The sequence below is a fragment of the Scomber japonicus genome, chromosome 2, assembly GCF_027409825.1.
Source record: "Scomber japonicus isolate fScoJap1 chromosome 2, fScoJap1.pri, whole genome shotgun sequence".
Lineage (NCBI taxonomy): Eukaryota > Metazoa > Chordata > Actinopteri > Scombriformes > Scombridae > Scomber > Scomber japonicus.
In genome coordinates, this window is record NC_070579.1 from 16,783,487 (window position 1) to 16,807,749 (window position 24,263).

At 38.4% G+C, this 24,263-nt stretch overlaps 1 protein-coding gene across 1 annotated transcript in view; it reads left to right on the top strand.

The window, feature by feature from the left end:
• The first annotated feature begins 1,000 nt into the window (after nt 1–1,000).
• fam13a (family with sequence similarity 13 member A) overlaps nt 1,001–24,263 on the top strand; it is a 61,383-nt gene continuing 38,120 nt past the window's right edge. Inside the window, exons 1-8 of the mRNA XM_053326276.1 lie at nt 1,001–1,027; nt 6,151–6,346; nt 9,294–9,503; nt 12,379–12,556; nt 15,215–15,362; nt 17,325–17,408; nt 18,221–18,307; nt 22,164–22,408. Coding sequence (XP_053182251.1) covers nt 1,001–1,027; nt 6,151–6,346; nt 9,294–9,503; nt 12,379–12,556; nt 15,215–15,362; nt 17,325–17,408; nt 18,221–18,307; nt 22,164–22,408 — 1,175 coding nt within the window. The remainder of the gene's footprint in view (nt 1,028–6,150; nt 6,347–9,293; nt 9,504–12,378; nt 12,557–15,214; nt 15,363–17,324; nt 17,409–18,220; nt 18,308–22,163; nt 22,409–24,263) is intronic.

The following is a 24,263-nucleotide window of genomic DNA, read 5'->3' on the forward strand; positions in this document are numbered from 1 at the left end:
GATTCATCATTAATTATATAAGCAAAACAGCTCTCTGCCTCATTCAGTTTACAACCCTTTTAAGTATATATGTTGACTTACAAGAAGTAGAACAACTTTTATTTGATGCTATATTCAATGTTTCATACATTGTATACAGTATACTGTGCAAACTAAAGACATGTATGTTTTAAGGAAATAAAGAAATAAGTTTCTAACAATACTGATATTTTTTTATTTCATCAAATTTTTCTATACAACTCTTGCTGCTCTTTTGCTTTGCTATAATTCTGATGTTTAGTAAAATGTATATTATTATGAGTTTACAATAAAAAGAAGTGGCTGTGTAATAACACTATATATACAATTATTAGAAATGATCATAAATTACAAATAATTATCTTTGATGTTCAAATTATAACAAATACAATGCAAAAAAGTGAAAAATGAATCAAGTGATGAATCACTTATAAGCATTGCAGCCATGTTTCACTCACTTATAGTTGTTAATGTTGAGATATATAATTCATTTCTCTGTGAGTTATTACATGATTTTATGTCTGTTCAACCTCCCAGTTTACAGTGGTTACAAGCACCCTCCTCCGTTATTCCCTCCTTTGCAGACAGATGAATCTTTCAGGCATGGATTTAAAGTTTTGGGTTTTAACCCCTCTGTCACATGACCAGGCAACTCAGCCAATGGGATAGCTCAGCTCAGATTTCAGCCTAGGAGGAGAGAGGGGAATAAAGAGGGAGGAAGAGGAAGACACAAGCACTAATCTGTGCTCATGAGTAGGTCTGCCCGTGTTGACAGCACTTCTATACACTCTCTCCCGGGTTGGACTATCTGCATTGTGTTTTTGGAGTATTTGCATGGCACTATTTAAGGCAAAAGGGATTCCCACCATTGGGAAAAGTCAAGGAGTGCACCCTGGAACAGAGTGAGCAGAAGAGGAGGAGGGGAGATAGCACCAACTTTTCCTCTCATCTTTGCCTCTGCAGGCGTTTCTTCTTTGGAAGAATGGGGGCAGGAGCTCTGACCATCTGTGTGAGTAGAAACTACAAAGCCTGGGTTGGCTCAGAGACATCCCATAGTCTGTGATTAAGGGCTAAAGAATGCATAACGGGACTGTGTGTGTTTCAGTGTCAGTCTACACACTCTTTTCTAATGGTTGGTGTGTGTATATGTGTGTTAGATGTTCTGGTGGCTTTTTAAAATGGCAAGAAGGGACAACTCTCTTTCAGTCCCTAAATTAAAGTAACTTTCCTCAAAGATTACGTGACTGCCAGCATCATGCTGAATACTTTCTCTCTTCACAGAGAAATCAGCTTCCTTGCCAAACTATGTTCTGTTTTCCATCTGCCATTCTGGTACATCTGCACAGCAGTTTGAGAAAGCGAGATGGGATAAACACACAGTAAACGTCATGTTTCCTGTTCATGCCTGTAATTTTTTTCCAAGAAATGATCCAAAGCCTCAATGAGGTCACCTTCCACAAACTTTCCAAGTTGAAAATAGCCTTTTATAAGAACTAAACGACTCTCACTGCCTAATTTTAACATACATTTAAGAACTTAGGCAGTACTTTCTTTGAGCCTTGCAGCTGTTACTTGTGGTGCCTCTGCTGCCAGTTGCTTCAATGGCCACCCATATAGGGACAGAGGCAGATTCAAAAGGGAGGGAAAGGGTGGAGGGTTGGGAAAGGAGGGCACATGTTAGGGCTTGCTTTCCCCTTCATGAGCAAGTTTTAAAGGCACAAAAAATGACTCCATCTATTAACAGTGTACACGCGTTAAACCTCTTCAGAAACATTTTTTTACCGATTTAAGCTACACCAAATGTTTAAGAGGAGAAACCCGAGCAGTCTCTTTATTTAAAATGCTTAAGGAAATGAGGGAAGAAAACAAACTTCCACAGTCATTTAGCTTCCAGAGTCCCTCAATTGTCCCTTGACAAATAGGTTTCTTTCTCACTGTCAGAAGTTGCAGTGTGAAAATATTTTAAGGATGGGGGAGGGGAGAGGGAGATGAGGATTATTAGGCTAATCACGGTTGACTGTCCTTGTAAACAATAGAGGCAATTGGGTACCACCAGTATGTGTTTCCCTTTATGCTTGGCTTTTTGGTTCACACGGGCTCTATACTGTGGCACAAAAGGGACAAAAGCTTGAAAAGTAGTGTTAATACGTTCAATGCTAAAGTGCATAAGGGGGAGAGAGGTCTGCTTTAAGTGGGAGGACAAAGTGAGGAGTCTGATGTTTTTATATGTTCAGTTTCTGTCACTTTCACACCAAATAAATGATAAAAGCACAAATAGGGGACCTTGCTTACATCCAGAGTTTCGCATCGGGTTCAACACTGCAGCTCAGCTTTGATATAAAAGTGTTGACACAGATTATAAAGATACTGCCTGTATCTCTCAGGTGTAAATTCTTGTTTTCTCAATTTTAGTTCACATATGTACAGAGTTTCATTTGTTGCATAAACTTTTCATGTGGTGAGAAAATAAAGACAATAAAGAAAAAATAGATCTTAAACTGCCATGTCAGACGACGAATCAGCAAAACCTGACACCAGCCCAGAAGAACAGTTGTTGGGTCTCATGTGAGCTTTGACAGACAGGCTCAAATGAAAGGTACAATTTAAGGGAAGTATATGTCCCCTCTGGATCTCTGACACAGTGCTGAGAGAGTTAGACAGCAGGTTTTTTCAATGACTAATATATAGGTCAGTGTCACATAAGTACACCTGTGTTATTGTACACAGGTGTACACAGAAGAAGGATGTGAGTGTGTGTGTGTGTGTGTGTGTGTGTGTGTGTGTGTGTGTCTGTGTGTGTGCATGCGCGTGTGTGTGCGTGTGTGCGTGCCTGCATGCGTGTGTGTGTGTGAGCAAGGGCAAAGACAGATTTAGGGGACATCTGCTCAGTAAAGGCCTATCACAGTCAGACCTAGCTCAGACCGGCTTAACTCTTTAACACCTGCATGAGTAGTAGTACTACTGGTTTACTCATGACTACACACACCGTGGTGTGACCTACTAACATTATTACCAACTAAAAAGTAGATTTAATAGTAGTAGATTTTAAGATTTTGTCCTTTTTTCCGTCCTTCAGCCCTTAAATCGAGGTCCTCCTGACTCACTGTGGTCACTAAACATCCCAAGGCATTTACTGCAAAGTGTAGGGGGCTTCCCAGTGTACTGGCAAAATTCCCAACCTGGGTCTTTCCATCTGGCCACCCTAATCTTTCCCTAGTGTAAATGGCTCAATGATTTCCTCCCTCTCCACCTCGAGCTGATGTATGTTGAGCGCACTGTTGTTAAAAGGCTGCAATGCATCACCTAGCTGGGCATTGTATATTGGTAGTGGTTGAATTTCCTCCCTTCACTGAGACATGCTTTGGGTATCAAGAAGAAGCGTTATATAAACAAAATCTATTATTATAATTATAATTATTATTTACCTTCTACAATACCATTAAAACATAAATAATTCTGATTTAGTTTTGCGATGGCTCTATTTCCCACAACCCAAGGTGACGTCTTCTACCCTCTTGTTTTGTCTCAACCAACAGTCCCCTGCCCAAAGATATTCTGTCTACTGTCATGGAAGACTAAAGAAACCAATAAATATTCACATTAGAGTAGCTGGTAGTTTTTAACTTTTTTTTTTATCAAAGTAGTTTCTGATTAATTTTCTGCTGATTGACAAATGTATTACTCATCTAATTGTTACAGCTCTATATCCCATATGCCAGACTACAATATTTCAGTGCAGTTTAGCTTTAGTTTAGTTAAGTTGCGATCATTCTCAAACAGCTATCCAAATTCAAGTATACTTCATCATCATTTCATATTCATCACAAAGGTGCATCACTGGCATATTTCTATGCACCTGCCAGAGAAAAGTGGATGACAGAGCACCATTAACACCTGTTACTTTGCTGGTAAAAGCCTCTTCAATGCTCATTCCAGCGTGGATGCAAGTTGTATTAACACTGTCGTAGCATCTGCCATGATACAGATCATGTCTCCTTAGCCATCTCAGCACCATCTGTGAGGTGGGCTTTTAATCAGCTGACCAAAGAGTGGCACATGCCTGTGCCCATTATGTCAAAACAATTGGCCCCATAGGGGATAAATGCCATGGCACTTCTTCTTTCCTCTCTGCACACAGTAAACCCACTGTGTCACTGTGGACTTCATTGTTGCAATCATTTCACCGCATGGGTCAGTTCACTTGTTTGAAGTGGTGAACTCTGAAACGAAAAGATGTCACATGGTGTGGTTGTAGCTATGGCAACAAGAGTTAAACTCGTTCTGAATAGTGCAGGAAGTCTTTTCCTTCTCACCCAGTGTCCAAAACCTTCTCCCGGTTTGTGTCTTAACTCTTTTTGCTCCTAGTACTGATTTAACATAGACAGAAATGCAATGTACTGTAGTTAAGTGTGCAGAATGAATCAGTCATTTACCTTGCTCTGTCTAATGTCACCTCGTTGAATTGAGATGTGGCTTCTGTAGGACGAGTGTGTGTACAATCAGTGTTTACACTCAAGACAATGAGAGAGCATGTTGTACAGTCTGTCTCAGTATATGAAGAAATAAAGACAACATGTGGAACTGTTTGCCTGCATGAAAATCAGATAAGATGTACAGCTGGTAAATATTTGTCCACTGAGGCAAATATGCTCAGCCTGGCAATTAGAGCACAAGCACACATTTCATGAGATGAAAATACATTTATGTTGTAGGAGCCAACTCTTGTATGCTTCAGTTTTGGCTCACACATACTCTGTTTTATACACACAGTGATCTTGGAAAAGTTTCCAGTGAAACCTTTCAACATTCCACTCTTCTTAATGTCCAAATGAAGGAATGCACTATTGACAGCTGTAATTCTTATGCTTAATGTCCATTCAAATTAATATGCAATCTAATACCAGGTTCGCAATTTTTCAGCAGTCAGTTAGCCATATGAACAGACACTGCCTCTAAATGTGTAAGTTATGGGGGTCAAAATCTTTGTCCTGTGTAAAAATGTTTTCCAAAGTTAATTTATCTAATATGAGGTTTTAAATAGACATTTATGTGTTACCTTCAAATGTCTAACTCTTTAGTATGAAATGAGGGGATTTGAGGGGATTTTATATTAAAAAGACATGGGCCATGTCCACAATTACTCCCTAGTACACTATATTTACTGTCTGCCATTGTATTGAAGTGTCCGAATTCTTTATGTGCAAATTTATCCAATATATATTGCCTGCAAAAATTCCTATCCATGACATACATCTTAATTTCTCTTAATAACCCCAAAATGTGTCACACAGTATAGGTTGAATCACAATTTATTGAATAACCTATAACTTAACTGAATTATAATAATATCTATTGTATAAACATATGAGTTTCTATTATATAAGGAGTAGTGAGTAAGTGTATGAGGGAGTAATTTTGGACACAGCAGATAATATTTGATGAAACTATTTTGATATGTCAAACTTAAGACTGTTGAAGTCTCATATGAACTTCAACTAAACTCAAATCCATTTTTGCATTGAACAAGGACGGGGAATTTTTTCCCTCACTTACATTAAAAATGGATTAGGGAGGGATAATTTAATTGTCTGTATGAACACATTATTGAATAAATATAACAGGCAAAGCATGTTTTAGCTGTTCACATGTGCACCTTACTATTGTTTTACGACAAACTTGAAAAATTGTGAACTGATTCTTAAATGACAGCTGGTCATCACTTCACTTGAGTGCGTTTGTGTCTATATGTGCATATGTGTATTTGTACAAGTGTGCGTATCACTATCACCGCAATACCTTTAACCAAAGGTGTTGCATGGTAACCTGACGTTTGTCGTAGCAACACATGCACAGCCAGCCCTCCTCTTTCTCTTACTTCCAGCTCTAAGCACACACTGTATTTTAAGTGCATGACAGCACAACTGCAGGAGGGAGGTATGCATGCATGGACTCCACAGAGACAACCCAACACCACTTTCACATCACTCACCTTTTAGTCTTTGGAGCAGGGTGAGCCTCCGTCCCTCAGGACATCTGTCTCAGTGGTGTCTAACCTGATGTTGGCTCCAACGCTGCCCTCTGTGCCCATAGTGATAGAGTCTGACTGCTGCTCTCTGCTTTTTTTGTCTGCAGCATAACAAGACAGCAGTGCAAGTTAAAGAAGACATGAAGAAGATAGTCCAGATACCCATACTGAGGCCCAGAGCAGTAGCAGCCAAGCAAACCAAGCTGTTTGGAGTGTCCCTGTTTGAGCTGTGTGAGAAGGGCCTCATAGAGGATGGTGTTCCTCTGGTGGTGCGGAAGATGGTGGAGTATCTCAGCAAGCATGGTGAGTGAAACTAAAATTAAAAATATAATAAGAGAAAAGTTTAGAGAGGCACAATTTAAGTATCATACCAATGGATCTGCATTTTACTTTAACTGCAAGTCAAATACAATTACATGACAGCTAACTGTCTTGCAGGCTTGTTCCATTTACAGTATGGATATCTGTGGACAAATGAAATGTGCTTGTATTGTGTAATCCATCAAATTGCATTTATTTCTATTTCTTGCAATGTTTATTTTAAAATATGATAATAGAGTCAACATTACAAACTAGGCAAAAAAATATAACACAAAAACAGGAATGAGGGGGTAGGGTTTTAGTCAAAATACAAAACGACTTTATCGAGAACAAATAAAATAGAGTAAAAGGACAATTTTCTACATTAAAAATGTGCTCGTCATTGTTTTTCCACTTCGGATAATGAAGTTGAAGCAATGGGTGCATGGAAAAGTAGCAAAACTATATCCAAAATAATATCTCAAAATACTCTCTATAATATTGCTTTTGTCTTTGGCTACTTTTCTATGCAATGTCTTGTCCCACCTCACAGATGTTTTCAGTTATTGTACCTGATTAGACATTTTCTCAGGACAGTGTTGGCATTTATAGACTGTGCTTGATTGACACCTCCTTCAGTTTCCTGTTAAGTTCATTTTGTACCTCTTAAAGGACGGATTCACGTTCAAGTTTTTAACAATAGTCGGGTGCCCAAATCATCACTGAAATGTGTTTTTCTTGTCATGATCATTATTCCTGTTCTCCATAAGAAGATCCATTTATAATCCACATACAGTCTAAATGATGGAGGTCAAAATCCATATAGGATAGGTACAAATTTTTAAGTTCAAAAATGGATTTAAAAGTATATCTGAAGCTAAAATGAAGCTTCAGCTGTACATGATGTTTGCTGATAGCAGCATCAACCTGAGCAGAGGTCAAGAGGTCAGATCAGCCAGAATGACTGAAAACACCTGTGTGGTTAAACTTTAATCCCTTAACCAGACAATGTGCACCGGGACCCCCCCTCTTATTTACCACCCCTGCCTGTTTAAGGGTTAAAACATATTGGTATAACACTAGACGTATTTCATTCATTCATTATTCATTATGTTCTGTAGTTCTTCTTTTTGACCACTAGATGTCAGTATAATGTTTGTATAAAACTTAAAAGGATTTCATCTGGAGTGAATATGGCCTACAATAAGGATGACTGCTGTCCATGGTACTGTCTCTATTTTTATGGTATGTCAGCAGACAAGGTTCAATTCCAGCCAATATGCACCATCATGGTCATCATGAGGCTACTGTTACTTTACACTTTGATGATTTACATTTGACAAACAAAAAATTAAGAAGCTAAAAAACATTACCCTGCACCCCATAGACATATTACTCCGCCCCACTACCGTGGATGGAGGTGAATATCATTTTGTGTTATGGTGCTCACAGCATTGAAATTTACGTTTAAAAATTGAACATTTCACTTCAGAAACTGCTGTCACTCTGGATGATCTACTGAACCGGTAGTCGACAATACTTGTCATAGGGACGGACTATTTTCTACATGAAAAGTAGTTCGGCTCACGGTGAGATCTGGGGATTTTCCCAACTGTTGATTTTGATTTATAATTGTCATTTTCACCGTACAATAACTCTCGCCTCCATTGTTTTGTCGTAGAAAATTGAAAAATAAATGAATACAAATTAATGCTAATGAATAGGTCTAGTAAAATAGGTCTCTATAGTAATATCTAGTGGCTGCTATGGAAACCTACAACAACACCGTCAAACTCGTGCCCTCAGCCAGTGATGACGTAACGGGAATACAAATACTATGCTAAGTAACACACATTTTACATTTACCGCCACAGTGCTGTAAAGGTATGGCTGCATATCATAACAGTAATGTTGCTATACCTTACGTATAGGTTGGTATAGTTAGCTAATTTACTCAACGTTTCTTAAAGTTAGCTTATTAAAAGTCCAATTCAGCTGTGTAAAGCGAGATTTTGCTAACTAACAAGTCGAGTAAGCTTAAATTTTCGTACCGCGAAGTTCCCCCTGTGTGTGTTCTCGGTATTAATTGACAAGCAGCCAACAAGAACAGTCATTTATTGCATAGTTTTAGTAAAAAAATAATAATAGCCGAGCTACTACCTGCACAGCCGAGGCGAGACGTCAGTGTGACTTTTAGCTAACAGTAGCTAGCTGCATCATAAATTATCTGTCCAATTAATACAATGTACGGTCGATATCATTACTAAGAAATGTGTCTAAAGTGTCCATCGTCATTTTTAAAGGATAAAGCCCCTTTAATGTGTTTATACAGGTTGTGTACAAACAAGACTAAGAGAGATGTTTTTTGTTAGTCTCCATAGTTCAAAAGTGTTGAAACACATAATGCCAATTTTCATTATTAATGTTATTAAACGTGAAGTTTGTCCTCACGGTTGGTGTAGAAGAAAAGCCCTGGGATCATTAAAACCAGCATGCCTTCTTCTAGTTGGGGATATCTTATACTGTAGCCTACGTCCTGCAAATTTCAAGATAATATGAGATTTCTTTGTTTTGTTTTGTTTTTTTTAATCTTTTTTGTGTAAAATTTGGACTTATAGCCTGATGGTATTGCTATTGGAAAGATCAAGCCATGGAAAGCAAAGAAAACTTGATACCCTGTAATCAGTCAAAGTATTGGTATTGATTTGACATTTTGCCACATAAAATAGATGCTGCCCAAAATCATTATATATCATTAGCCTCTGAAGACGAATGAATATCAGTTACAATCCTGGCCTTTGTAAAACATGATAACAAGAAAAGCTACTTTAAGGGGCCAGACTTAATCACATTCCTCTTGAGCCCTCTTATTGAATAATTGATAGATAGGCTGGCTCTTAATCACACGATTGATCTGTAACTAAATAGTGTTTCTCTGACTTTCCTCCAGCTCTACATCAGGAGGGTTTGTTCAGAGTAAATGGGAACGTCCGTGCTGTGGAGACCCTGAAACATCGTCTGGAGAGTGGTGAGGATGTGGACTTGTTCTCTGAATCTGATACGTGTACCGTGGCCAGCTTGCTCAAACAGTACCTCAGGGACCTGCCTCAGGGCCTGGTAGACTCAACAGTCCAACAGGCACTGATACAGCACCACCAAGGTAAGAGTAGTTTCTGAGAAAATAAATGTGTCCTGATAATCTGGTTGACTGTGCAATAATTTGGATGACATGTTGTATGTGAGGTGTGTGCTTGGTTTTTGTGTTTTTTTATTTATTTATTTTATCCTAGTATCAATGTTCTTATATTTTCAATTTCATAATTTGCACTAATAAGGGGTTGCATCTCAATTCTATTCTGTTTGTTAAATCTTCAATCTCATGCCCTTATTCGTCGTCTGCTTATTGGTTTTCAAGAAGTTAAAGATTGAGCCTTAAATATTTACAACCATCATGTGATACTTCTCCCGCACAACTTCCCAAATCCACAATGTGATATTAATATCCTCACCAGTGAATATCTGGGCCATGACTCTGATTGGATGATAAGCAATGCTATCTTTAGGTGGTGAAATGTACTATTAGCTCTGCAGCCATCTGCACCACTGCACCAGGAGGTGCATAAAAAGGCATGACTGAGTTGAGCATGTGTGTGTGTGAGGGAGGGAGAGAGAGAGATTATGTGATTTAAAGAGCGTTGGACTTCATATTTCTGGCAATAACGTTGAAGGTCATAAAAGGTAAAATGAGTCATTTGGCAGGTGAGACATCTGTGCTTTCTCCCCGCTCTCCTCCGTCATGGGGTTTAATCTCTTTGATGGGGGAAGTGGACACATTTTGGCTCAATTTTTTAAAATTTGTCCTCATAGACTCCCTAAATATCAGTCTATTTTCCAGGGCTAATGGCCAAACAGCGCATTAGAATGATGATTTTTGGTGTACTCTGTAAAACTGGTTTGGCCAGAGTCCTTACCAGTATATTCAGCAAGTTTAAAAACATGTGAGGTGTATGACGAATAAATGATAAATCTGCTGAGAGATGGATCAGCAGATTAAGTTACAGCTTAGCATTATGTTCACTGAATATGTAAAAACATCAGGCACCAACGCATGTTAACAAGGATAGCAAGGCTTATGGTAAGTGACACTGTGACCACCTTCGCAATGTTTTTACATTTTTGTTATACTTCATAGTTTATATAGTATACTGATTAATCAACTAGTTGATTGACAAATAATTATTCAGTGACTATTTTGAGTATTGAGATATTATCATTGTAATTAATTTATCCTAAAAAAATACAGCTTTTTCCTGCAGTACAAATGTACTGCAGGAAAAAAAAGTAAACAATAGTGAGTAATAATGTTTTATTGCTTTTATTGCATTATTTAAAATGCAGATACATTTATTTTGGCTACTTAATGTATTATTATCAGTACTAGACACAGTTTATTACCCAGTTTGTGTTCAGTACAGCTGCTGCAAATATTAAACACATGCACATTTCTGCATCTTGCCTATGCACACAGATTACAGTAGAAATGGGCGACAGGGATAAAATTATCTGTCACAAAACATGTAATTGTATCAAAATATATCGTATAATATAATAGGTTCTCAATTAAAAGCTGTTAACAGATACAATGTTTGGTAAATACTGTGCAGTGCAGTGTACATCATAGTAACAATGCAAAAAATATATAATATCAATATTTCCATAAAGCAGTTCTGCTTACTGATTTCAACATTACCACAGTGACTGATACACCCAGAGATGTTAAAGGATAGCTACATGGTATGAACAGTATCTCTGGCCAGGGTTCAAAATTAACTTTTTTTGTCTCACTGGTCAAATGGCCAGTGAATGCTTAAATTTGACCAGCCACTCAGATTTCCATTGTTTTTTTAATTGGTGAGTGAAGCAAATCTACCAGCTGCTAGAGTATTTTACCGGCATTTGGCTGGTGACTGGTGCTAATTTTAAGCGCTGTCTCTGGCATAGACATACTTACATTGTCTGGCAACACACTGGTCAGCACATACAAACACCTACCACCATGTTTGTTAAGGTTGTAAGTGGTGCGATTCTTGATATTGTACCACACCACTATTTAATATAATAATTTTCAATAATTTTATTATTTGAAAATGATGAAGTATTACTGTAAGTTATTTCATTTTCAGTGTTTCTACAGTTGTCATATCCTTGTACGGTGCGTAGTTCTCTGCAGTGACCTGGTCTGGCGCTCTGATGGGATCTAATCTCATGTGCATCCACTTTGCATCCGCTGTGTCATTTCAATTTAATCTCTTGAATGTTTGTATTAACCTGTAGAACCCTCGTCAACAGTTAAAACAAAAGCCCCAAAGAAAAAATAAATAAAACAAAACACATGCCCTTGTACTTGACCCAAAGGTGCGCACATACGCACACAATCTGAACTTTACTCAGCAGTCAGAGAAGCAGCTGTGAGCACTCTAAGCCATTATTACCCCCCCCCCCCCCCCACACACACACACACACACACATACCTACATACCCACATACACATGCACACGTAGGCGCATGCACTCACAACGTTTGCGTCACTCAGTCACTGGGGATCAGTAGCCATGTGCATTTATCCAACTCTGACCCAATTATGTATTCAGAGTAATAGCATCAACATATTTTCAGGTTCTATTTGCTTAAATGCTCACATATTACTCGTCAGCACAAGTAACGAGTAATACATGAAGACATCAAGATTCAATATCATACAGAGCAGGTGGATGGAGCCCTCACTGCCTGCTGGAGATAACTATTATAACTATAACTATAAATATAACTATTAACTAAAGTGAAAGTAGATTTATGTTCCAGAGGATATCTGCTTGTTCCTGCCACTCTCCTAATTTCATTTTTTTGTCATCTAATTGTGATTGAAAATACTTTGAATAAAGCTGCTTCAAGCACTAAAGCAAATGTTCCTACTGAAGCTTGTGTCAGTGTTTCTAAAAGTAAAACAACTGTGAAATCTTGTTGTGTGTCTGTAGAGTGCAGTGATCCTGGTTCTTGGTCTGATATGAGAGACCTGATCCAGCAGCTACCAGATGTCCACCACAGCCTCCTCCGCTACCTTTGTCAATTCCTCACCCTCGTCGAGTGCAACCACAAGGAAAACCGCATGACTGCCTTCAACCTCGCCACTGTGTTTGGACCCAGTGTCTTCCAGTGAGTCTGACTTTTTTTTTTAAGGCAGGATGTCTTATATCAGTATGATACTCACAGTCGTGTTAACTTTTTCTTTCTCTGTGCAAGTACTGCAGCCAAAAACAACACTTAAGATCTGTGAGACTGAACCCAAACAGTCCTGTAAACAGGCTGAGTGTGTTCATACTTTTTGAAGAACATGAAGGTTTTGGCAGATTTGGTGTTTTCATTGTGACCTTTTACATAAGATATTTTGTTGCAGCCTTTAGTAAACAACGGCTTAACAACTTACCGTAGCCCTGAAAAAATAGGCCCACAGACATTAATAATAACTGACGTTGAAGGATCTTTCCCTTACTTCTGGTTGTGGGGCCAGACATTAACTATTGGTTTTATGTGTCACAGCAGTAGGATGAGTAGACATCCATAATAACTGATGCTGAAGGATCTTTCCCCTACTTCTGGTTGTTGAGTCAGATATTAACCATGTGTTTCATGTGTCAGAGCAGCAGGATGAGTAGAGTGAGTCCACTTTCAAAACATGCAGTACATATTTGGTAAGATAATGAATGTCCGGTCAAGTCCACACATACATTTCTTCGTTTCTGCAAAAATAGAAATACACTGAAAATAGAAATAATAACTTTTGGACTTGATACAGAATAAATGTAATGGCTTTTGTTTTAAAAATGAAAAAAGTTTAAAAGCACAGTAAATATTAGTGGGAAATATAAGAAAGTGTATCAAGAAGGAAACGGACAATGAATCTGAAAGTATTAATATTAAGATTTAGATTAATTTAGAGCCCATAGCTGCTTTTACTGCTTTCATTCAACTGTTCTGATTTCTGTTTCTGTCTAAACCAGCAGGTGGTGCTATAGCATATGTAGTGAGAATAAAACCACAGTGTACTGTAAAACTTCACTTCCACAGCTTGCTCATAAATGTTCCATTAATAAACTTCTTTACATTATAACAGACACTGTTGTTTAAACAGCTCTGTCTCTATTTAATAAAGAACTGATTGCATTCCTTTGCAGTTCAAAAGTGAGTGAAAGATGTAATGATGCACTTGTATTTCTTGTGGTGTACTTACCATTATATATAAAGGTCCCTCTCTATTGGTAAAGGACACTAATTGAGTCTAGGGTACAAGTTTGACTCCAGGTGATGTATAAGAAACGCTCCTTCCTTATTGATCTATTTTCAAGGTTGGTATGATGTTCATAAATAAATGATGCAGTCAGTGGCTTCATGTCTCCTTGCGGCTGCTGAGCTCAGTACCATTTTTTCTCACTAGTCTATTTTCACCGTGCAGTGTGTTTTAAATCGTACTCATACATTTCTTAAAGATCTTCAGCTTTACTGTTCTCCGGCTGACTGTTCACCGTCAGACCGATGGGCATCGCCACTAATAACCGGCAGTCTTTCATACTGTACAACCTGTTCTCTTCATCAGAGGCTATACTTGTGCTTGTATGTGTGTTCAAGTTATATAATTAGACCTACATTTAGGCTTACAGCCCAGTGTACATCTCGCACAGCTGTTCAGTAACAGCTGCATTCAGCTATCTTAACCAGGTCAACGAACTGATGACTGACTGTCCGTTTCAGTAAAACAATGATAGTAGAACCACATATATCAAAATGTCATGTTGTCATCTTTATTTTGTCACGTTTGGATTATTTTGGCTTTTTTTTGCCTTTTTTGGGTGAGAGAGTCAGGGAGGGGGTATGACATTAAATGAAGGTCACTGGCTACAATCAAAGCAGGGACGTTACAGTTATGTGGCAGCACGCAGTAACCATTCGGCTATCAGGGCGCACCCAAAATGTCATGTGAAAAGAATTTTGATTAAAGTAACAATCTCGAAGATTTTCTTTGAATTAAAATGTCTGCTAAGTCACTGTCTATCTACCGAATGATGCAACAGGGGTGATTGAGCCTGTGGCCCGCTGATGAAACTCCTTGCATGTCTAGTATTACGAACTGGGTGTCAGTGGAAAAATCACAGTCGGCACATATTTAGTGATGGGTATTCCATCACCCATCAGTGTTTGGTCCGCCTGACAGGCTAGGCTAAGCCAAGGCTGGAGCAAAACACCCAGGGCCCCTGGGCACTGAAACTCAAGCTCATTCAGCTAGTTGATCATTTTTCCCACACACTCGTCGATACAAACTAACCACAGTGCGTTGTGACCTAATGACCAATCATCACTTGTCCAACTATCGAAATGACAAATAAAACAGTCAATCGTGAGATTTATTTTCCTGCAAACAACTTTTATTTTATTCCAACTGGATAACGCTGTTGTTCGGTGTAAACCTTGTAATTCCATATTCCGTTTTGGATAGACTAGATTTCCAACAGCAACGATAACTTTCAACGTTAAAAGAATAGGTCAAGTCTTGTGACATATTTCTGTGGAGCCTGACAAAAACAAAAATGCACTTTTTTTATCCAATCATGGAGGACCCCTTTCTGCTCAAGGGCCCCTGGGGATTTGCCCAGATTGCCCGAATGGTAGATTCGGCCATTGGCGGAGCTACTGCAACAGATTGCGTGCAATTACTGCTTATAGTCACAGGTGCTGACAATGAGAACAAAACATATAATTATTTATATTGCTACTTTAAATGTGATCACTTTGCTTTTATTTCTTCTCTCTCCTTCCCAGTGTGGCTTCTGGTTTTGAAGCACTGAAGGACCAAAATATCTGCAACAAAATTATGGTCAAGTTCATCCAGAACTACGGCAACATCTTCGAGACCAACATAAACAAAGAGGTCTGCACAGAAGAACCATCAACCCTTATCATTTTCAAGGTCTGTATTTACTTACGGAAACACCAGATGCCAATGTTTAAATGAAATAGATTCAGTCTGCTGGTCAGTACAATGAAGTGCAGCTGGTAAGACAACACTCACATGTTGTGTTCATGCACTTTAAACAGTGTGCGATCCTCCTCACTCGTCTGTGACCTCACCCTCGGCCCACTCACTTGGACTGATGGATTATAAATACAGACGTATAATGTCAAGCTTAAATTGATTCACGTATTGATCATCTGTCACAGCCTTGCAGTAAAGACTCCTCCACAGGTGGCTGTTTTGAGTCTCCGGTTGTTGATTTGTATTTGCTGCTTGGATGTCTGATGCCTTTATTGATTAGCTGGTTTCTCTGGTCTGCTAGTTTTCCTGGCAGCGTCTTGTTGCTGAACCTGTAGCCTCCACAGGAAAGTGTAGCAAGAAACAAACCAAGTGGAACAAATCATTTTCCATCCGTTATATAATGTCAGATTCTGTTTTATAAGACTAATAATAATAAGAATAACAATAGAAAAAACCACCCCCAAAAAAACAAATATATATATATACATTTCATAAAATACATATATACATATATTTCTTACAACATTTCTATTCCCTGTTCTTTTAAAATGCCTATAAACTTCATTTCCCAACATGAGGGCCTCTGTCCTGTGAAAATGATGTGCCTTATAGTGAATATACTATAATGAGTCTAACAATACTGGTATCAACCTATGAAATATCTCCTCACAGGTTCCTAAATGAGGAACGAGACACAGAAGAGCCAGAGAATCAAAGCCGACTGCTTAATGCTAACAGAGACATGCTAATCATCTTAACTAGGATGACATATTTCATATCTTTCAAGACGTTGGACTTATCTTTACTTAACGATTCAATAATAAATTGAAGCATGAAATTACAACAAATTTAAATTAATTTCAGCCCACTGTAAAAAGTGAAATGAGAGGGACAGCTGCTGCTAGTGATATTTCAAACCCTTGTCTGAATTTCCTCTTTTAGAAAGACATCCATCTCCGCAGTCTACGAACAACGTCTTGATTTGTTGATTGATGACTGTGTTATTGACTTTAAACGTGACATGGGTCATCTGATGCCCCTGTTGGCTGACCAGGATATGACCAGGGGGATTTGGCTTTCTCTGCATTTGACCTCTCATCTCCTCTCCTCTCCTCTCCTCTCCTCTCTCACAGTACTCCTGCTTCCATTTTCAAACATAGTGTCTGGTTCCCACGTGACATCATGCTTGCCAATGCAAAAAAAAATAAAAAATGCTGAAGATATTAATAACTTCAGCAATTAAGTGATCACGTTTGACTCCAATCCAAAGGTTCAGATTTCTATTAGCGGTAGAATCAAATCTCAAAACACATTAATGATAAAGTGTCATGATGGTCTCCAGTAACTAATGTCTGTTCTGTGCTTTGAATGCCTCTAAGGGCACTGCTACATGAGACCCCGCTGACCTAAAGGAAACCCCTCAGTGAGAATGAGATCGTCTTACAAACAAACATGCACACTTACACAAAAACACATACACATATGCACATGAAACACAGTCTGAGGAGGCCCCTTTACCCTCTGACCTTCCTCTTCGTGCCTTTGAACGCAGCACATACAATCACTGGTGTAGCCTTTTCCTTCACTTGTAAAATGCTGACGAGCAGAAGGTGTTTATATGAGTGTGTGTGTTTGAGGATGCAGGTTGTTGACCTGTTTAAATCCTGGACTCTGCTGTTAAGATCCTCAGTGGAAAAGCAAAAGTAGAGCACACATACACAAGAAGTCTTCTAAAATCACACTGTTTGTAAAAAGGGATTTCATAACTACTGTATATATGAGGCTACAACAATGGGAACAGTACAAAAATGCCCCCTGGACTCTGTTAAGCATGATTTGTTGCTCCCTTTGTGGGCCTGCTGTCGGTGACTGTCTATGTCCTCTTTCTGGTCCCAGGAGGTCCACGTGACAGATGCAGACGTAAAGGAGTCACCGAGCCACCTCAACGCAAACACACCGACACCAGTTCCCAGAACAAGGGTGGGTGCTCAGCTTTCTTTGCAGCATGCCTGCATGTGTGCGTCTTTTGTTCACGCCTTAATGCTTCTCAGCGTACCTGTTATGGAAGCCTTTTGTCTGAGTCTGTCTGCGAAACGCAGTGTTGTTGTTTATAGGTGACATTCCAGGGTCAAACTTTATGACCCCTTGAAATTTCCTTGCATAGTCCTTTTAACACCAACCATGTGATCTGTGTGACGTGATTAACATAACATGAGCATGTTTTGGAAAAGCTGTTTTCTGAAACCAAAGCCATTTCTGCATGTGTCTGTGTGGGTCTCTGAGCTTTAAGGATGTTATCAGTGTCAGCTGACTTGTGTATACTGCCTAGTATGGTATTTGAGGTCACTGAGTATGAATAGTTGATGACCTTTTTAATAGTATGCAACTGACATCAGTAATTATTTTCTTTAAGGGTAGGAGTCTTAAACAATAATGCTGTTGAAGATGTGAATTTTCTCACACTTACTGATATTGCAAAAGCTGTAAGCTCACTCAGAAACATCACGTGAACTGCAGCATTATTGAAATCTACATTTCTAGAAATCACAAAGCATCTTAATTCATATTATTTGGAGAAGAACAGACTCTGTTACACATGTTGTCATTATATTTATATAAAATGTAGAAACTTGATGAGGATTATCCTGCAGCCTGATTTTAGTTCACAATATTCCTGGCTTGTTTGTGGTTGCCCCAGTAAATACATTCTTATTTGTCTAATCAATGTTATAGAAATAATGTTCACTTACACTGTAAATCTTAATCTCTTCATCTTTTACATATTTTCCCAGGCTGGACTTAAAAGCCCACCAGAAAATGCAGAGGGCCTGACCAAACCCACCACTAACACTCCAAAGGCGAGGCCAAGGAAAAAGAAGGTACAGGAAGTAACAGTTTGTTATTGTCAGAGTGATTCATGGTTTTCGTGTAAGGGCTCAGCCTAATGGTTTACTACAGTCTATTTCTCACCCTTTTCAATAACTACTTGGTTGCTTTCTTATCTGCTGCATTGCCTTGTTGCTGATTAGCCTGAGGTCATCTCTCAGACAGCCTCTGATGCCTGTGGCCTCGCTGCTCAGTCACATGATGTGATTTGATAAAGGCGATGTGCTGCAGGAAACAACAACGCACTTATTTGCAGTGAGAGACAAACACGGCCTGTGGTATGCTCTCCCAGCAGTGTTTTGGTTTTATTTCAAATGTGCCCTGCCAGAAAAATGTCAGCTGCTTATAAATTTGAATGAAAAGCTCAAAAATATCCTGTTTTTCTGTGTATGTAGCAGAAATTGAGCGCTTAATTAATTTATAGAAATAAGAGTATGATAAGAGAGTTACTTTTATTAAATTAAATTTAAATTTTGTTAAGTTATAAACTCTGCTTCTTTGATCTCACATAACTGCTTTGTATGCTGTCTTATTTTCACACAGTGTGTAGTAGGTTTTCAGATGTTAGCTTGCCTACAAAGACTGAATGTATCTACATTTCAAGAAGGTGCACATATCAAGACGAGTCTCACTGTAGAGATAAAAGAAATGCTGACTGACAGCAGGAAAAGCTCAAAGGAAGGCAAAACTTGTGCTGATGAAGACTGGTTGCTTCCCTCAGCAGTTAGTGAAACATTCAGCTTGTAGCAGAGTAGCTATGTGGCACATGAATGTTTGAAGTTACTTAAAGCTAAGATGCTAGCCATCTGCAGTCAACAAATAATATCAGGAATTAAAGAGCCTCTGAAATACTAACCACATTAATCACTGAATATGAATCCCAGAGATCCTCACTTCCTATGAAAATGAAAATGGCTTTTACAGAAAAAGACGTGACCTACTTAATGACTCATCATGTTTATTAATCACATCTATACATATTAACTTTTATAATCTGCATTTCCTGAACATATCTCGAATACCCCTCCATAAAAACAGTTTCACTCTCAAGGCCAAACACACCAGAGATTTGTCCTTGATGCCTTGTGCTACTACAGACTGTTCAAACTTAAAACATTTGAATTTGGTTGCAATACTCTGCATTGGTTGGCACTGTAAAGCAGATATGTTATAAGTTTATAGATTATACTATATGTATATATATGCCTCGGGTCATGCCAGGTGCTAAGACATGCAGAAACAAACAAACACACCCACACATATCAATTAGAGCCCTAAACGTGTCCGTTTTATCTGCTTGATTTATGATTCACGTGCCATTAATATGATAAAAGAGGAACTTGTTTTCTATCGAACACACACACTTATGTCCATGTCCGTACTTTAGCTTTGGACTCCAAAAGCACACAATTATTACTGCTGGAGTTTTAATTATTCCTTGTTATTGAATGAATATCACGTTGCAAAGAAACCCTCAGTTGCTAAGCTACAACCACAGTGAACATTTGAATTAACTTTTGAAATGTGTAAAAGTCACGTTTGAGCCGGTGAAAGTGCCTCCACAAGCATGGATCGGATTGCAAGGTGAATCCACAAAACTAGACATCTGAGAACCGAGCCGTCAGCAGCCAGTGAATAGAGATCAGTTAACAAAGGTATAGTTTATTTCAGCCACTACTGCTTCTTTCTCTGCAGTGTGTTATTGGAAAGAAAGCAAACCAAGTTTAAAGTCCTAAATGTTTTATTTTGCTTTCTTATGTAATATATTGGAGATTTTGATCACAAACATTAAAATTATTAGTTAATCCATGATTTAGAAACCAGGTCATATCCTCATTCTGGTCTGGTCTGTCAGGCTTGTTTGCCATCTGGCCTCTTTAGCTCCAACATGTTGTTGCTCTGTTTGAGCTTTTTTTATGCATAGACAGAAACTGAGAACCAGGAATGGAGACATGGTGGGTCAGTGGTCAGCATCTCTGTCTATAGGGAGTTTGCATGGCTTACTTACATGGCTTTAATATTCAATATATAGTCCACTATGCAATATGTTGGTCAACAGGTGAAAGAATAAAGAAACAAAGTGTGTATGTTTGAAATTATTTTATTTGGCAATAGACTCAGTGAATACTGAATAGGTGAACAATTTCAGTTCCTATATTTTTAATGTTTTGATACAATGGGTGTACTGGGTCCGTGTACTAAAGTATAATCTGTTTTTCTGTCAAAAAAAGGAATATATATGCTGTTTTTTCACAACAGTGTGAACAACATAAATTCATGTGGAAATCAGATACAGGTCTGATTTTTGTTTTGACTGTGATCTCTCAACAGTCATATCGAAATTCAGCCGACTTTTACGTTGTTTCTGTGAAACTGTTAACACTTTCAGTGGCTTCTGTGACGTTGTGCTGGAGCACGCAAAAGTGGCCCAAACCTGATGTTTGTTTTTTTTTAGTTCATACCCTCAGATCTGTTTTTTTCGCTACAGTGTGAACAGCATGTATCATGTGGAATCTGATCTCTTCAATTCTGATTTGGGCCATTTTCATATGTGGTCCTAAACCAGATAGATGTCTGAACAGTCAAAATGAAATTCAGGCGACTTTTACATTGTTTCTGTGAAACAGTTAACACTTTCAGTGGCTTTCGTGATGTCGTGCTGCGCGTAACGTCTTTTTATTATTCTTTTGCATATGTGGGTTAGTTCAGGACTGTGACTGGTTTACATTGGAATCTGATATTAAAAAATAATGTGAGCAGCCGAACAAAATCTAAGCAATAAATCTGAATCGAGCACTGAGTCCTGCAGTATGTATGTAGCCTAATTTGGCACCAGGTGCCTGTATGAATCTCTCTCTTTTTTATGTATATTTAAGAAGAATACAATGATAAAAGCACAACGAACAAAGCACATAAGTAATCATACAAACCTAAAAACTTCACATTCATTTTTCCTCTCCTTTCCTGTCCTCTGTGGTTTTGTGTCAATGACAAAATTAGCTACATCAATATCAATGCCCCAAGGGGCAAAATCCATACCGGGTCTAGCTAAAGAAGTTTGTGGAGCTAATTATGTCCCCAAAGATTCACCCATTAAGTGCACCAGTGGTTAAATGTCTAAATGGAGGCCGCATCCATAGATTTTAGATCAACCCATTAAGTTAAACCCTAAATGGAAATGTTCCACTGATAATTGGTGTATAGAAAAAAAAGAAAGCCTTTTAATTCAGCCAACAGACGTTTATTGAGAGCCAAGCCTCTTTTAGCACTGGGGGCTTTGACTATTATCAATACTTAAGCTGCTGGCATCAGACCCATGTTGTACTCAGCCAACTATTTGGCTTCATTGAACATGAGCCTGCATACAACTCCTGTCTGTATAGAGAAAACGCAGACAACTTCTTTAACACCTCTCTCAGGTTTCCTTGGTTGAAACTCCGTGAAAATGCAAAAGGGTACCGTTCACAATGTGGCTGTAATTAGATTAAGGTTCTTCTCCTACACAACAGTCGGTGGTTCACGCTGTTTATACCCACTCAGGGTTGGCACGGTAAGACAAACATCAGTCTAAACTTACAGTTATACAAGCTAACCTTTTTTTCCCATCATCTCTTTTGTGGTTCTTTTATTGCTGTCTGTCCTCAACTCAGAAGATCCTCAAATGCATATTTTATCTGAGCAAAGGTTGAAAGCTGTGCTGTGTGTTTCTGAATGTGTGTGTGTGCATTATGAAGTCGTTTTAGCTTGTTCGTGCAGAAATATTTGCAGATGTGTATCATTTACCTTACATGCTATATCTCATTTCCTGTCACGGGACTAACAAGTTGCTCGTGCCTCTCTGTAAAACAGGTGAGACAAGGGAAGAGTGACGGGATGCCTCAAGTCGTCCCTCAACCCAGCCGTTCCACTCGGTTGCCCTATGCAAGGCCTCTCTCCATACCAATAGTTTTGCCCCTGACCTCAGGACATAGGAGCCCCAGCCCAGAGGCGATGGAGACGGATTCGGTACCTTTGACTCGGAAAGACACCCCAGATACTTCCTCGCACCTCAGCCTCGATGTCAGCCCCTCCGGTAGCACCGAGGCCCTCGGCAGGTCAGTGTGTCTGGTTAAATTATGTGCACCTGTGTCTGAGAATAATTAAGTTTCAGCATTTACGGTAAATGTTAGATAATTTAGTTAATTATTTTACATACGTTATTTTATGATCTATTTTGTTTTTAAAGATAGAGCTTCTTGTGCATGTTGCATTACTGAAAATTAATTAGTATGTATAGTAACAATAAGAGATGAATATATAACTCAGGAGTAATGTGTATATTATTATGTAATATAGGTGTTATTCATAAATCATGCATTAGAAACATGAAATGAATAGTTCTTTTTTAAAAGAATGAAAGGCAAACAATAAAGCTTAAACCAAAGTAGAATTCAGCAACAGTGTCTAAGTTACTCCTGTAGTTTTATGATTTTATATGGCTCATAATCTTATCTGTGAGCTTAATGCTTTACGACCTCTGTAAAGTAAATCCTAAGGTCATACAAGACAAAACAAAACTCCAAATTTGGTGTTAAATTATTTCTATCTTTGTTTTCCGATGCCATCTTGACGTCAGTGGTTTTTATTATGTAATTTAACAACCTACACGTACAGTAACACTTTCTGCATATTCAGCAGGAAAACTTAACAAACAAAACCATACAGGGTTAAAACCATGAACATAAAACATGGACACGCAAAATCTCAAAATGACACAAAATGAAAAATAACAAGAACAAACAATTGTTAACAACTCATAAAAAGTGTTTATGAACACTTTTTGCATAAAAAAAAAAAATTAACCAAGATATTTTTTTAAACACTTAAAGTTAAAATAACAATCCAAATTCAATACCAGAGGGGGCTCTTTCCAGTGGTAAAGAGGTTACAAACACTATTTGTATAGGTGATGAGCCATTAGCCGAGGCCAAGGGTGAAGAATTAGTGTCTGACAGCAATCAGGGATCTAAAGCCCGAGCGCAGTGGCCATGTGCCTTTGGCATGCAAACAAGCCTATTATAAGACGCTGAAACTGGAACCACTTGGTGTCGAGTGTCCTCAATCCTGGAATAGCGAGGCTACAGCTGTGTCTGTTGTTGGGGCTCTTACTGCTTTGACTGGTGGCTTAGACTAGCATTAACCTTGGATGTGATCACACCTGCACTGGTTGGCTTACACGCCTGCTTACTGCTCTTTTTAAAAACTCTGCTCATTCACCTCAAATCTAGTTCATCTGCTGTGTAAGTTTCAGGATAAGTAAAGCTCTTTACTGGTTACATGCCTTGAGTAGAATATGTCTCTAGTTAGAAAAAAATAGAATTTACAATGTGGAGCAAAGCAATAAATGTCATACACATAATGTTGGAGCACTTACATGAGAGATGATGACACTGATGTTTTGACTTCTACTACGGCTTGTCAAACACACCACTGACCTTTGATACAACATTAATCATGAGTTCAAAACCATGTCAGCACCAGATACATTAAGATATTACATAAATGTATAGTGTAGCACACGCACAGTGATGTTCTTTCACGCATTCCTGCATACTGAATTACAAATCTTATTTCATCATCTTGCATATATATATATATATATATATATATATAAATATTTTATCCTATAAATGCAAATTGTTTTCTATTACAGGGTATTGTGAAATGTATTTTTATCACAGGATGTGTGGTAGTGTATTGTAAGTAACTGAACTCTTCAGTTTTATTGGTACTAATAATAGCAAGCAGTGTTACGGGTTAACAGGTACAACACACATTCATCAAAAATCAGATACATTTCTGTTTTCTGTGTTCAAAAAGTCAACATTATTCATTCTCAACAGAATGAAGCGTACTGTGTGTTCAGCCTAATTTATTAAATCAACAGAGCAACCATCAGCTGCTTTTGGA